A 16,198-nucleotide genomic window follows, 5' to 3' on the forward strand; every position below is an offset into this window, starting at 1 on the left:
AAAGAGAAACCATTTGTTAGATTAGAGATAAATCGTCTCCATCTTCATAGGCTTAGCAAGGAATATCTATTTAATATAGCTTTTACACGTCTCTGACCCCTCAAACAGGCCTAGAAATATCTTATTTGACTATCAAAGAGCTCTGGATATCTGAGCTGTAATTGCTGGCACATGGTACCTTTAAAGAGCATATTAATCACTGCTAATAAATGTCGCCACATTGACAACCTGCTTTAGCTGATGGGACGATTAATGCAACTCTTCAAAGTAATCTTTGAAAAACCTAACCTTGAATTGATATAGCTTCCCTTTTCTGGCCCATTCACACACATCTGAATGATATAATACTGATTTGCAAAAGTCATTGAAGTTTATGCCACCATTTGAGGTTTTTCTTAGTATCTGCTATGTTCCTTACCTATGAGAGAGCTCTGGGAAGATCCTCTGCCCTAGCAGAATCAGTATTTTTTTAGATTTTTAAAAGTGAAATATAATTCACCTATAGGAAAATGCACAGATCTAAAATTATACCATTTCTTCTGTTTTGAAAAGAAGTTGCAGTTTAATACCCACCACTGTCAAGATATAAAAGTGTAACTGTCACTAGAAATTTCCCTTTCCTAAGACCACTCCTGCTGGAACCAACAATTTTCTGATTTCTATTATGGTAGGATTAATTTTTGTTCATCTAGAACTTCCTAAAAATGGAAACATACACGTGTCTGTTCTGTGCCTGGCTCTTTGACTAAGCAGAAAGCTTGAAAATTATTCATTTTGCTGCTTGCTGGCCACAATCTCTTTTTTTTGTAATGCTAACTAACATTATATTGTATAGATGTATCACATTTTTTTTAAAAAGAATCTATTCTGCTATGAAACATTTGGGTTGTGTCCAGTTTGGGGGCTTTGGTGAATAATACAAGTATTCTTTTGAAAAAAAAACATTTAATGACTCATTAATTGTAATTTTAATGGGATTCATGCATACAATGCACACTGACCATATGCAACTACTTTCTTCTACCTCCTCATGCTCCTTCCTAGCAATATTTAATTTCAGGTTGACATTTAGTTTCTACATATAAGACCACATGCAGTATTTGTCTTTGGCTTATTTCACTTTAGTTTATTCATTTTGCTGCAGATGACAATTTCATTCTTCTTTGTGGCTGAATAATACTCTGTTGTATATATATACCAAATTTTACTTATTCATTGATTTGTTGATGGGCAACTAGAGGGATCCCATATCTTTGCTATTCTAAATAGTGCTGCAGTAAATGTGGGCATGTAGGAATCTCTTTGGTATGCTGATTTTATATCCTATGGATATGAGTGGGATTAGTGGACACATGATAGCTCTATTTTTAATTTTGTTTTTTATTAAGGAACTGATAATGTACACCACAGTAGCTCTACTAATTTATATTCCCACTAACAGAGTATAAAAGTTTCCTTTTTCTCCACATGCTTGCCAGCATCTGTTGTTGTTTTGATAATAGGCATTCTAACTGGGTTTATAGTCTTGATAACTAATGATATTGAGCATTTTCTCATATCTTGCCCGTTCATATTTCTTCTAATAAGAAGTGTCTATTTAGACCATTTGCCAATTTTTAAAATTAGATTACTAGTTTTTTATTACTGTTTCTTTTTATTCTGAATATTACTAACTTTCTGTCACATAAATAATGAGTCGGCAAATAATTTTTCCCTCTTTGTAGGTTGTCTCTTTGTTCTGTTGATTGTTTCCGTTGCTTTGAAGCTTTTCAGTTTGGTGTGATCCCATTTGCCAAATTTTGCTTCCTGTACTTTTGAGGTCCTATCCAGGAAATCATTTCCTGCACCAATGTCTTGAGGTGTCTCTGTTTTCTTCTAGTAGTTTCAGAGTTTCAGGTCTGAAACTATTTATGTTTTTGATCCACATTGAGTTGATTTTTGTACGGGGTGAAAGGTAGGGGTCAAATTTCAGTCGTCTGCATGAGGATATCCAATTGCCCCAGCATCATTTGTTGAAGAGCCTGTCCTTTTTCTTTTGTATGTTTTGGGCACCTTTTGCCAAGAGTCAGTTATCTGTGGATGTGTGCATTTATTTCTGGGATCTGTTCCATTCCATTGGTCTGGATGTCTGTTTTCACTCTAGTATTGTGGAGTTTTGATGACTGTAGTTCTGTAGTATGTCTTAAAATCCAGTACTGTGATTCATCCAGCTTGGTCCTTTTCAATTTAGATTGTTTTGGCTACTCAGGGACTTCTGGTGCTTACATATGAATTTTTGATTTTTCTGTATATTTCTGTGAAGCAGTTATTGTTATTTTGATGGGGATTGCATTGAGTTAGTAAATTAGTAGATTGCTGCAGGTCACATGAACATGAAGGTATTTCCATTTTCTTGTGTCTTCAATATCTTTCACCAGTGTTTTGTAGTTTTCATGGTAGAAGTCTTTCACTTCCTTGGTTAATTCCTAGGCATTTTATTTTATTGTGTTATGATTGCTTTCATGATTTCTTTTTCAGGAAATTTGTTATGGCTATATAAAAAGTTATTGATTTATATTGATTTTATATCTTGCTACTTTATTGAATTATCAATTCTAATAATCTTTGGGAGGAGTCTAGTATTTCCCCTATATAGAATCATATCTCCAAATATGGATAACTTGACTTCCTCCTTTCCTAGTTGGCTTTTATTTCTTTCTCTTGCCTTACTGCTCTGGTTAAAACTCCTAATATTTTATTGGATAAGGGCAGTGAGAGTGCACACCCTGGTCTTGTTACTGATCTTAGAGGAAATGTTTTCCACTTTTCCTAGTTTAGCATGATGTTGACTATGGATTTGCAGTATATGGGCTTTATTTCATTGAGGTACAAAACTTATAAACCTAAGTTGTCTAGGACTTTCATCATGAAGGGACATGAATTATATCAAAACACTTTATCATCATCTATTGATATAATTATATTTATCCTCATTCTCTTGATATAATGAATTACATATTTTGGGGGGCAGTATCAGGTTGAACTTAGGGGCACTTGATCGCTCAGCCACATTCCCAGCCCTATTTTGTTTTTTATTTAGAGACAGGGTCTCACTGAGTTGCTTGGCACCTCGCTTTCGCTGAGGCTGGCTTTGAACTCATGATCTTCTTGCCTCAGCCTTGTGAGCCACTGGTATTTTAGGCATGTGCCAACTTTCCTGGCTATGAATTACATTTTTTGAGTAACTGAACCACCCTTGCATTCCTGGGATAAAACCAACTTGATCATGGTTAATGATCTTTTTGACATGCTGTTGAATTTAATTTGCTAGTATTTTGTTTAGGATTTTTAATGTGTTCATCAGGGATATTGATCTATATCTTTCTCTTGTTTATGTTCTTGTCTGGTTTGGGTAGCAGGGTAATGATGGCTTCATAGAATAAGTTAGAAGGGTCCTCTCAATTTCATGGAACAGTTTGGGAAGCACTGGTGTTAGCTTTTTTTGAAAAATTCAGGTAAAATTCAGAAGTGAAATTGAGCTTTTCTTTGTTGGAAGACTATTACTGATTCTTCTCATTGCTTGCTATTGTACAGGTTTTTTATATCATCTTGAATCAATTTTGGTAGGTTATTTGTGTCCAGAAATATATACCTTTCTTTTAGTATTTCCAATTTATGAGCATACAATTTTTTTAATACCTTTCTTTTATTTATTTTTATGTGGTGCTGAGGATCCAACCCAGTGCCTCACACGTGCCAGGCGAGCACTCTACTGCTGAGCCACAACCCACAACTGAGCATATAGTTTTTCAAAATAATCCCTAATAATCTTTTTTATTTCTATGGTATTAGAGGTAATATCTCTTTTTCATCTCTATTTATTAGGGTCTTCTTTTTTCTCAGTTAATCTTGCCTTTATGCTCATTGATTCATCTTTTTAGAAAACCAACTCTATTTCATCTATTGTGTTTTTCTTTTAAATCTCTATTTCTAGCCAGGCACAGTGGCACATGCCTGTACTCCCAGTGGCTGGGGAGGCTAAGGCAGAAGGATCATGAGTTCAAAGCCAGCCTCAACAACTTAGTGAGACACTAAACAACTCAGCAAGACTCCATATCTAAATAAAATACTAAAACAAAAAAGGTGGGGGGCTGCTGGGAATGTGTCTCAGTGGTTATGTGCCCCTGGGTTTAATCTCTGGTGCTAAAAAATAAAATAAAAAATAAATCTTTATTTCTACTTTGGTCTTTTTTTCTTTCTACTAATATTGGGTTTGTTTGCTCTTGCTTTTCAAAGTCTTTGAGATGCATTATGAGGTTGTTCCTTTGAACTGTTTTTTGTTGTTGTTTTTTAAAGGAAGGCACTCCTCTTTATAAACTTTCCTCTTAGTACTGTTTTTGTTGCATTCCACAGGTTTTAGCACAGTGTGTTTCCTTTGATTTCATAACATTTTTAAAGTTCCCTTCTCTCTTTCTCAATAACCCGCTGTTTATTCGAAAGTGTGTTGTTCAGTCCCAACATATTTGTAGAATTTCGGGAATTTCTCTTGTTGGCTTCTAGTTTTATTCCACTGGGGTTAGAAAAGATTCATGATATGATTTTAATTCTTATGAATTTTGTGGTCTAATAAATGTTCTATTCTACAGAAAGTTCCATACACTATTGAGAAGACTGTGCATTCTCCAGCTATTTGATAGAAGTTTCTCTAAGTATCTGGTAAGTCCCTCTGGTCTATGGTATAGCTTAACTCTGATATTTCTTTGTTGATATTTTTCTCTAGATGATCTTTACATTTAGGAGCATGAGTATTGAAATCCCCCCATTACTGTATTGCACCCTATCTCTAAAACCATCAGCATTTGTTTTAAAAAAATTGATGTGACATTAGGTGCATTCATATTAACACTTGTGTCTTCTTTTTTTGTTGTTGTTTTGTTTTGTTTTTCTTTTTTTTTGGACATGGAGGGGTACTAGGAATTGAACTCGGGGACACTCAATCACTGAACCACATCCCTACCCCTATTTTGTATTTTATTTAGAGACAGGGTCTCACTTAGTCACTTAGCCCCTCACTTTGCAATCCTCCTGCCTCAGCCTCCCAAGCTGCTTGGATTATAGGCCTGTGCCACCACACCCAGCTAATACTTGTATCTTCTGGATGAATTGATCCCTTGATCATCATATAGTAACCTTCTTTGTCTCTTCTTAGTTTTTGTCTTAATCTATTTTGTCAGATATAAGTATAGTTATTTCTGCTTGCTTTAGGATTCAGATTGTTTGGAATATCAATTTATATCTTTCCACTTAGTGTTTTACAGATGAACTAACTTTTTTTTGTAGACAACTTGTTATTTTCTGTAATCCTTTCAAATGGCCTACATCTTTTTAATGGAGAATTTAGTCTATTTATATTCATGGGCATAATTAAAAGGTGTAGACTTATGCTTGTCATTTTGCTGATTTTCTACCATTGGCTTTAGATATTTTTTATTCTTCCTCTTATTCATCTTTGTGGTTTAGTGTATTGACAATGTTTGATTATTTTTTTGTGTGTGTGTATCTACTCTTTATATTTTCACAAGTTCTCACGATCCTAGTTATTTCAATTCTGAATATTGTACACAACATATCTTTTGTAAGGTCTAGTGGTTATGAATTCCGTCAGTTTTTGTCTGTCTTAGAAGGTCTTTGTTTCGCCTTCATTTCTGAAAGATAACCTTGCTACCCACCACAATATTGGTTGGTAGTTATTTTCTATCAGGACTTGGATTACATCATTCCATTCCTGACTGACTTATAGCATTTGTCCTGAGAAATCTGTTGTTAATCTATTGGGGACTCTTAAATGTTATTTGGCACTTTTCTCTTGAAGATTTTAATTTTTTTCTCTTGCACTTTGGCAGTAGCTCCTGGTTATATCCTGAGGGCTGGGAGATGATGTATAATCCTTTTCCAAAATAAAAAGGCTGTGCAGATTCTAGGTTACTTATCTAAGTAAGCTGTAAGGATTGTGAAACTTTCCAATAGGTAGGATTGCTAGCATCTCTGCTAATAGTTTTCTGATACTCTTTCAAGCTTAGCCCTGCAGAGGGAAAACTCCTTGCCTGGAGACCTAGGGCAGAAAAATACCAGGGCCTTTTGTTCTTCTTCTTGTGCTGGTATCACAGGTCTCTGAATCTTACAAGGTGCTAGTCTCTGTCACTGATTTTATGTGTTCTTCTATGGCCATTCACCTCAAAATGCAGCTGTATACTTGTAACTTTCATGTTTCTTTGTAGAGGAGGAGGTGAATGCTGGGTACCACATTCAAGTCATTTGAAATTCTCTACTAAAGAATATTTTTGTTGAAGTCTTTTATTGATATGTTATTTGCTTCAAATATTTGAAATAGAATTTTTTGGTCATAAGAATCTACCTTATCTCTGATATGTAATCTAATACATATCTGATTACATGATATTGTAAGAAATCACCAGTTTCTTGAAGTGCCTTATTATGGTTTGAATCTTAAGTGTCCCCCAGAAGTCTCCTGTGTTCCAGGCTTGGTCCCTAGCTGATGATGGTGCTATTGGAAGGCATTGAAACCTGTAAGAGTTGGAGCCTAGTGGAAGAAATGTCATTTGGGGTACACCCTTGAAGGTGATATAGGGACTAGACCTATCTCCACCTCCACCCTGCTTTTTCTCCCTTATATGCTTTCCAGTTACTACATGATAAGCAGTTTTGATTCATCAAGTGCTCCTCACCATGATATTTTCTGTCTCTGCAAGCTGCAAAACAATGAATCTAGCCACCCATGGACTGAAAAATCCCCAAATTTCTTTAAGCTGATTTTCTCAGGTGTTTTATCACAGGGACGGAAAGCTGACTGGTACCAACAAGGGGTATCAGTGCCGTGACCATACCTGACAATGTGATTCAGAAACCTTTTGAATTGGCTTGAAGAAGGAATTTGGAAAAATTTGGACATGAGGATGAGAGAAAGCCTAGAATTCTGTGAATGGAGCTTTAATAGGCGATTCTGGTAGGGGCCCAGAAGGCCAGAATGGTGATAGAAATATGGACGGTAAAGGCTGTGTTGATATGTTCATGTTAGAAAGAGTTTGAGAGGCTACTTCTGCAGTACTCTGGCAAACAAGTTTTCTGCATTTTATCCATGCCCGGAGACTTTGAAGCTTAGTTTAAATGAGATGGACTGATTTATCTGGTAGAGGAGATTTCAAAATAGCACAGCATTCAAGCCAGGGTATTGCTGGCTTTTTTTTATCCATATTTGCATGATAATCAGGAATAACAAGCCCACGGGAAAGATTTAAAATACCTGGTGTTTGGCCAGAAAAGGAGTCTGTTTAATAAGAGTACCTTCCTTGGAAACTTTAGAGAGATTAGCACAATTAAAAAACAAAAAAGTCATGTTCTTGCACTGAAACAATAGGAAAGTTTTCTTGGGGGCATCTCAGGAGTGGGTAACACCCCGCCCACGGCATGCTCAAAAGTGTGCAAGTATAAACCTTTCATTTGAGAAGGGCGTCCTGCTTGTACCGGGCTGCCTAGGGAATTATTTGCCCAGGATTCACTTCCCTGTGTTCAGCCATCAAGGCATTCAGATGTCACCACATCTGTGGACCATGAGGGTCCTAGTTCAGCTCATACAGGTGGCAGACCTTGGCACCATATATAGAGTGCTGATTTTATAGGCATACAGAATGTGAAAGTTATAGGGTTATGGTGACTCCCACTGACATTTCAAAGGAAAAACTTTGAAGACTGGAGTGTGGAAAGATTGGAATCCCTGTGAGCAGTCCCTGATGGGTAATGTGTGGTGGTGAAGCCACTTTGGAGATCTCAGAACATAAAACATCTTGAGGGAAGCTGGAGGCAGTAAGCCAAGCCAGTTTAAGAAAGAAGCTATTGGGACTGGGCCTGTGACTCAATGGTACAGTGCTTGCCTAGCATGTGTGAGGCACTGGGTTTGATCCTCAGCACCATATAAAAATAAATAAAGGTATTATGTCCATCTACAACTAAAAAATATATTTAAAAAAAAAAAGAAAAAGAAAGAAAGAAAGGCTTGTCTACCCAAATCTGTGGGGGTTCACATTTCACCAGCAAGATTTTATGTTGGCATTGCTGGGTTTTGTTTTGGTCCTTATTATTTCTGTGTTCCTACATCTTGGAATGTTTACCTTGTGCCACTGCATCTTACAATTTTTCTTTTGACATTTACAGAAGTTCAGAGCTGAGAGTTTTCCCTGAGTCTCAGAGGAGAATCTGGACTTGGACTTTTGAGCAGTGTTGGAATAGTAAAATTTTAGGGGCTGGGAACATAATGTTATGTCCTAGATATTTTTTTTTAAATATTTTGAGGTTTTTTTTTTAGTTTTAGTTGGACATAATACCCTTATTTTATTTTTATGTGGTGCTGAGGATCGAACCCACCACCCTGCATGTGCTAGGTGAGCACTCTACTGCTGAGCCACAACCCCAGCCCCTGTTCTAGATCTTAAATGTCCACTAAAGTCTGTTTTAAAGGCTTGGTCTCCAGCCAATAGTACTGTTGGGAGCTGGTGAAACTTGTAGGGAGGGTTCTAATTGATGGAAGTTAGATCACTGGGGATGTACCTTTGAGGGGATATTGGGAGCCTGGCACCTTTCTCTACTACTGTTCTGAGATACCACAAGGTGAGCAGCTTTACTACCACACTCTTGAGGCCATGATATTCTGCCTCTGTACAGGTCCAAAAGCAGTGGATCTGGTTGACCATGGACAGAAAGTGTAAGGCAAAGTAACCTTTGTCCTTTTGAGCTGATTTTCTCAGATGTTCTGTCACAGCTTTGGAAAGCTATCACAAGGCTATATCATTTTACACTCCCATTAGCCATGTAGGAGAATTCCAGTTGCTCCATATCCTTTAACAGTTGGTGCTGTGATTCTCAATTTTATATCTACAAGTCCCTGGTTTTCAATGGTTTCAGAGCAAATCAAGTTAAATCTGGTAAGGCTCAATGGGTGACAACCATGTGCAAGGTCCCAAAACTGCATTCTGGGGAACAATAGAATAAAATGCATGTTCTAAATACATTATTTGATCCAAAGTAAACAATATCTACTCTTAAGATAAGGGCATTTTTTTTTCCTTCTCCTAGATTGTGACCAAAAGGGCATAGATATTACAAAGTGTACCAAGCTGAAGAGAGTTGTGGAGGGAGTGGAAAAGACATTTATTTGTACAGTGGTCCCTCAGTATCCAGGATGGATTGGTTATGGATACCCACAAGGATATCCAAATCTGGATATTCTAAGTCCCTCAAATAAAATGGTACAGTATCTATATGTACATTTGTTTTGTATATTTTAAATCATCTCTAGATTTTTTTGATAGCTAATGCAGTAGAAACTATGTGAATAGCTATTACACTGCCCTGTTTAGGAAATAATGACAAAAGGAGTCTCCATGTTAAGTACAGATATTATTATTAAATAACAAAATTAATTTATTAGTCTTTTAAAAGAATTCCCTTATTAAGTCATTTTTTCCAGATATTATTTTTTAAGAATATTTTTGATCTGTGGTTCATTGACTCTGCAGAAACCCCAGATCCAGAATCAGCTGTACTAGACAATTGGGATTAAAAATTTTATCTGATACTGGCAAAGTGGAAGCAAGCACTGAGCTCAGAAAACCAGTGTTACAACAGTGACTCAGCATATGAAAGCAGGTAAAACAGCAACTTTTTAAGGTAAGAAATGGAGGTCTTAGGTTAGTCATCTCTATCAAGAACCAACATCTTCTCTGGTGGCCTATGAATCTTAAAAAAAAAAAAAAAACGCCGTTGAGCTATGTGTCTGCATATATAGAAGCAAAATCATGCTTACTGTAGACAATACATGAAGTCATGAGGAAAAGGTAAGGGAAAAAATCCTACCACTATGACAACTATGTTCAGAAAGTCACTAGGGGGTAATACAGTATGAAATAATTTTGAATAGAGAGTATTTAAACTTCTGTTCATCACCCAAGTGACCTCTATGTAAGTCTCTTCTATTTCCTGGATTTCAACATCCTTAAACTCATTTAAGACTTTGTTTTGACAACTTATTCATTTGGGTTAATGCATGGACTCATGTTTATGATAAAGGAAAATATCATTTTCACATTAAGGAAAATAAATATATCCTGGTACTTTACCTGGATATTGATAACACAGGAACATTATAAGATCTAGATTTATCCCTTTTAAGTTGTTAGTTAGCAGCAAAAGGGTGAAAGGTCAGGAAACACTGAGAAATTTGCACGTAAATTGCTCAGATTTATTCTCACTTTCATTAGTTTTTAATGGAGGCTTCTCAGCTGTATTATTTCTGTAGTTTCACAGGCTATTTAAAATACATGAACTAGACAAGAAATGTTAATAGAACATGTTTGTGTATTTTTAGTAGTCCTGTGTTACTCATGCATCATACCAATGCCATTATATTTAATTTTGTTTGAAATTCAAGACAGCTCTGGGAAGGACAGATAATTCTTGAATTTTATGTATTCTACCATGATACTGGAGCATAAGTCTGGTGCAGTGTGGGAGAGTATAGCCGGCTGTATCAACAAGATTTGTGTCTCAATGACCCATAATTCAAATAGTTAAATATTTTAAGCTATGAATTGGAGAAGTTGCAGAGTGAGACTGCTTTATTTTAATTCTTCTCAATAGCCCTCTGAAGATGTGAAAAAGAGTAATAGATCATTCATCATTCTAGATATACCTCAGTGTCTGTTGAGACTTAGAATGTTTGTCTGCAAAAACACTTCAACTTGGTTTTGTCTAGACTTCTAGTTTCCCTGGAGAGTTCCCTTAGGCCTATTCAACCGGACAAGCCTTTGACTGCACGCCTGTGTCCCCAGGTAGCCAGGACCTACAGCAGGCTTGCTTCTGTCCACACAAACTCCTAGGTCTTTATACATTCCACAGGGCAAAGACATTGGGCTGGGGTGTAGCTCAGTGTCTAGTAGAGCGCTTGCCTGGCCTGTGTGAAACACAGGGTTCGATTCTCTGCACTGAGCATAAAGAAAGATCCATCGACAACTAAAACAACAACAAAAAAGATACCAAACAACTTAGCAGACAGCTCTAGAAAGGCAATGCTTTGGAATCAGCTTAGGATTGCTGAAATAATTTGATTACTCCAAGGAGGCCAGGGGATAAGATGGAAGAAAATGTTTTTCTCATTTTGTCAAAGAATATTTTTTTTTCATGATTTTAAGTATGCTGTGAATTATCTTTTCCCCTAAAGATAACAAGTTTCTAGAGAATTATAATAAGTTTTTATTCACCCTACACAGTGGAATTTAAATATTTTAAAAGTCCAAGTCAAGTGATGGTACTTGGCAAAACTGAGGGAAATCCATGTGTCATTGGCAAACAATTCCTTTTGCCTGGTTAACGAATTGAAAAATCCCACCACAGGGGCATCTTACCTATTGGAAATCTTCTTGCTGACTCTCTGTTGGGTCATTTACATTGTCAACCTGACTGTTCATTTCAACTGTAACCAGAAAGGAAAACAAAAAAGTCAAATATTTATTAAGCCCAAATCTCTTAAACACAGTTATGTTTTGGATCTAGTGATAGGGCCCAGTTAGAAGAAGCAAGTCATTGGGGGCATGTTTTGTCCCCGGACACTTGCTCGGCTTCCTGGTTACCATTTTACCTTATCTCAGGCACAAAGCAATGGAACCAGCAAACCTCAGATTGAAATCATTTGCCAAAATAAACCTGTAAGTTTATTTTCTCAAGTATTTTGTCATGGCAACAGAAAGCTAGTACAACATTACTGATTTTTTTGTCTTATACCTTTTTTTTCAGTTTGTTTCTATTCATTTGAGTGTTTGAATCCATCCTTGTATAATATTTTCATGGGCAGGGAAGGGCATAGAAGCTGAGCTATCACTTCATACTAGATTTTGGTTTGACAATTTGGGTATATATTACCATCCTTATAGAAATAAATTCAAAGGCCTTAATAGATACCTAAGAAAATAAAGAGAAAACAAAGCAAAACAGATCACTAAGATGCAGAAAATTAAGCAGCTCCCTTCAAAATGGCACTGTCAATAGACCTGTTTGGTTTGCCACATTTTCAATTTCAGAATTCAAAATAGACTCTGCAAGTTTGCCAATGGATGCAGCAGCAAACACTATGGAAAAAAAAAAAAAAAACCTAACCAGATCACACAGCTCTGGAAAAGTATGCTTTCATTTGACTGTGTATTCTATGTAAGCATTTGCATAAAAATAGAGTGTGTAATTACTGCCTTTCTCCTGTAGCTAAAAGCAGTCACTCAGACTTTCCAAGGGTCAGCAGGTTTAATGAGATTGATATTGTTACAGCATCCAAGCACATTCTGTAAGCTGAGACTGGACAGTGGCCAGATAATCTAGCAGTAGAACTCTACTTAAAACCTCAATAGCAACCCATCTGGGCAACCAAACCACAGTCTCTGGTAATTGGCTCAGAATACACTGGACTTGGTCAGTGATCATCAGCTTCCATATTTTCTGTACCTGCTTTCAACTTGGAACCAACCAGGGAAAGACCTCTGAATTAAAAACCTAAGATGCCCCACTTTAGGTAACGGTTTCCAGATTTCCCGTACCAACTACCTCCAAACACAAGTGACAATGACTGACACCCTCACTATAGTAACCTCTGAATAAGTAACTTCCATTTGTTTCTCATTGAGGTGGTGATTTATTTGTACAAAATCGAACAACCTAAATCTTTTTTTCAGACATGAAAGCTTGAATAAAATAATGTCAGATGCCGGTTTCACACCACTCCAAAGATGCTTGAAAGGGCATCTATGGTCTCTCATTCAGCTCTCCCAAGTTATCACCTGTAAACTGTCCTGGGTTTCTAACAATGTGTACGCTTATTTCCACATATAAACTGATCAGGTTTAGCAACTTTGTCGGTGTAAAGAACATCATTCCTGCACTGTTCAGCCTGGTAGACAAGGTCACTGGAAGTCTACCCACCACAGTGTGGCAAAGTACAGGATAAAAATAAAAGGGAGCATTTGTTTGCTGTTCTCTCTCCCAGTGGACACTTTTAATGTTACTATGCACGTTAGTATTTTGGTGACAACAATGAAAAGCTAACAAGAATGAGTTTGAGGAGAAAAATGTTTATTTTAGGCTCATGCATGGTTGGCCAACTCCATTGCTCTGGGCCCAAGGTAAGGCATGGCAGAGGACAGCTGCTCCACTCAAGGCAGGCAGGAAGCAGAGCATGCACAAGGAGCCAGGATCAAAATATAGTCTCCAAGGCACACCCCCAGTGACCTACTTCCTCCTGCCACACTCTACTGCCTATAATGACCACCCACTCAAACCATCCAAGTTATTAATCCATCAAATGGCTTAATCCGTTTAATTACAATGAGGTTACAATCGTTTCACTTTGGAATATGGCTACATTGGATATCGTGTCCCTAACATGGGAATGTATTGGGAGATACTTTAAACCATAACACTATAAAAAAGCATTTCATGCTCAAATAAGTAAAATATCAGTTTGTATAGAAGAGGTTATAATTAAGGTAGGACTATGTGGGAGATACCTGCAATAAGAAATTTTATTTAAAACTACTTTGGGAAAAATTCAGCCAGTGGTGGCTGAATGACAAAGTAATTTACTTTTCTTTAGCTTAAAAATAAAACAAAACACCTCAAAGCAAGATGGTAACTGAGTAAAATCCTTCAGGATGGACATTCATTCAAACACTAAACTGCCTTCACAGGAACTAAGGAAATCAGATGAGAGATGAGACCACAGTGGCTGCTTTTACTTAAACACAATGAAAAAGGCAAGAAGAGTTGCCTGTGGCACCCTCCCCCAAACCTAAGCATTTTCTCATATCCTGAGTACATAACCTGTCAAGGCCAGCACAATGCTGGTAAAGGACTCCCTAGTAGACTCTCCAGGTCCTTGAAGGTGGGAGACTCAGGTGCAACCCAGATTTAGCACCTGCATTGGTAACCAAGAGACTCTCCCTACCATCCATCCCCCAATCTTGGTCAACACAGCTATGACTAAGCCAATGCTTACAGAGCTCTGACACTTCCACGGCACCAGGTAAAGACCTACACTTCAGAAGGATAGGCTCATTTTGAACTGCATTACTGCCAGGTGTGATGTGGACCCTACCCTAATGCACCTGAGACTCTGCATGTCCTTGAAACAGAATCAAGCACAGCTCGGCTTAGCATCAGCCAGGTAGCCAAAGCACTGAATTCACCATTGCTATGCAGCCTTGCACAGCACAGTGAGATGCAAAATGGCATTTTCCGGGTTAGTACTAGTTAGTAAGCATAAGATGTTTCCCTGGGACTTAGTGCTGGACTATGGTGATGAAATCTACAAGTGTGCCAGTATACCCAGCCTCTGTAATAGCTCTAGTGCCAAGGGAAGACATATAGCTCCAGTCTATCAGACTTCTATTTACACAATCTTGGGTCACTATGTGATAGGCAGCACATAGTGTGGGCCTTGGACCTCCCCCAGTGTTGCACTGGTCTTGGCAGACTATATCCTCAGGGTGTGACAGAGCTTGATGGCCACAGGTGTGATAGAGGGGCTGGGGGCTGGTCCATCCATGGTGATACTTCCCAGAGTTGGGCTGAATCATGTAGTGCCCCACCACAGGTTGGTAACTATGAAGAAGGCATCTGAGACTACTTTGGCTGGTAAAGCCTTGTGAGGATACATCACTCTTTCTAGATATTCTAGTTTGTTTCTTTAAAGTATACCAACAGTGTATTTGGGACAAACCTGGGCTTGGATTACTCTCTAGTCCTGAAACAGTGACAACACATGAATAGAAAACTCCCATCAAATCTGAAACTGGGTGAGCTGGCAACTATAGGCTCAGAAAAATATCTGATAGAAACAAGCCATCCTGATTAGAACTGGGATGAGCACAAACTGAGATTGGGAAGAACATAATAAATACCCAATCCTTTAATGCCTAGACGATGTCTCATGCCAACAAGAATCAAGAACTTTTCAGGAAACTGTGACCTCACTTAATACTCAAAATAAGGTTTCAGAAACTAACCAGGTAGTACACAGTATGGGAGATCTCTTAGAAGTTAAAAGAGCTGTTTTAAGGAAACTTGATGGACTTGAAGAGAACATCTCACTACTTCAACAGTTTAAAGAGATGTAAACACTTTTTAAAAAATTCATGAACTATAAAAATTAAAAATAGGATAGAAGAAAGTTTAAAGACAAGCTATTTGAAAATACAGTGGGAGGAGAAAAAATGGGTTATTGAAAGAGCAAATACTGGGGGTTTAAGAAAGACTTGAGAATGCCAAAAGAGTAGAAAGTTTATTCAAAACTCAATATTACATTTTCCTTTTATACGTCATTGTATTACATAATAATATGTGGGTGCTCTTAAAACCCTTTCCAGTGATGGACACATCATCTAGACTGAAAATCAACAGTTAAATCACACCCTAGGACAAGCAGCCCTAACAGACATCTACAGAACGTTCTGTCCAAGGGCTGCCAAATATACATTTTTTTTTCTCAACAGCACATGGAACATTCTCCAAGACAGATATGATAGGCCACAAAACAAGTTCTCATCATATTGAGTGACTGAAAATTAAAAAAAAATACATGGAAATCAAACAACTTACAACCAGTAGAACAAGGAAATCAGGAAGGAAATTTTTAAATTTCTTAAATGAAAATGGAGACACAAAATACCCAAACCTGTGGAACTCAGCAAAAGTAGTACTAAGAGGAAACATTAGATCAGTCAATGCTGTCAAAAAAAAGTAGAAATTTCTCAAATAACCATTTATTCTTATTTTCTCATCCCTCAAGATAAAGCAAATCAAACCCAATATTAGAAGAAAGAAATAATGATCAGAGTAGAAATAAATGGAGACCAAAATCAAGAGCTGATTCTTTGAAAAGCAACAAAATAGACAAATTATCAGCTAGACTAAGAAAAGAAAAAGACTCATAAACTCAAGACTTTATAGGTAGACATTATATGTAATACCAGAAAAATAAAAAAAGAGCATTAGAAATGATGAAATATATGCCAAATTTGATCATGGAAAAATGTGACAGAACCAATAATAAGTAAAGATTGAATCACTAATTAAAAAACAAAAACAAAAAAACCAGGGCTCCTATCCA

At 37.2% G+C, this 16,198-nt stretch overlaps 1 protein-coding gene across 8 annotated transcripts in view; it reads right to left on the reverse strand.

Moving 5' to 3' along the window:
• Positions 1-16,198, reverse strand: part of Macrod2 (mono-ADP ribosylhydrolase 2) — a 1,956,002-nt gene that overhangs the window by 3,334 nt on the left and 1,936,470 nt on the right. For 7 of the 8 annotated variants that reach the window (XM_078051387.1, XM_040275965.2, XM_078051385.1 and 4 more), the window contains one exon: positions 11,454-11,521. The exons of the other annotated variant lie outside the window; for it this stretch is intronic. In XM_078051387.1, the coding sequence (XP_077907513.1) occupies positions 11,454-11,521 (68 nt within the window). The remainder of the gene's footprint in view (positions 1-11,453; positions 11,522-16,198) is intronic. 8 annotated transcript variants of the gene reach the window in all.

This window comes from Ictidomys tridecemlineatus, chromosome 5, assembly GCF_052094955.1.
Source record: "Ictidomys tridecemlineatus isolate mIctTri1 chromosome 5, mIctTri1.hap1, whole genome shotgun sequence".
Lineage (NCBI taxonomy): Eukaryota > Metazoa > Chordata > Mammalia > Rodentia > Sciuridae > Ictidomys > Ictidomys tridecemlineatus.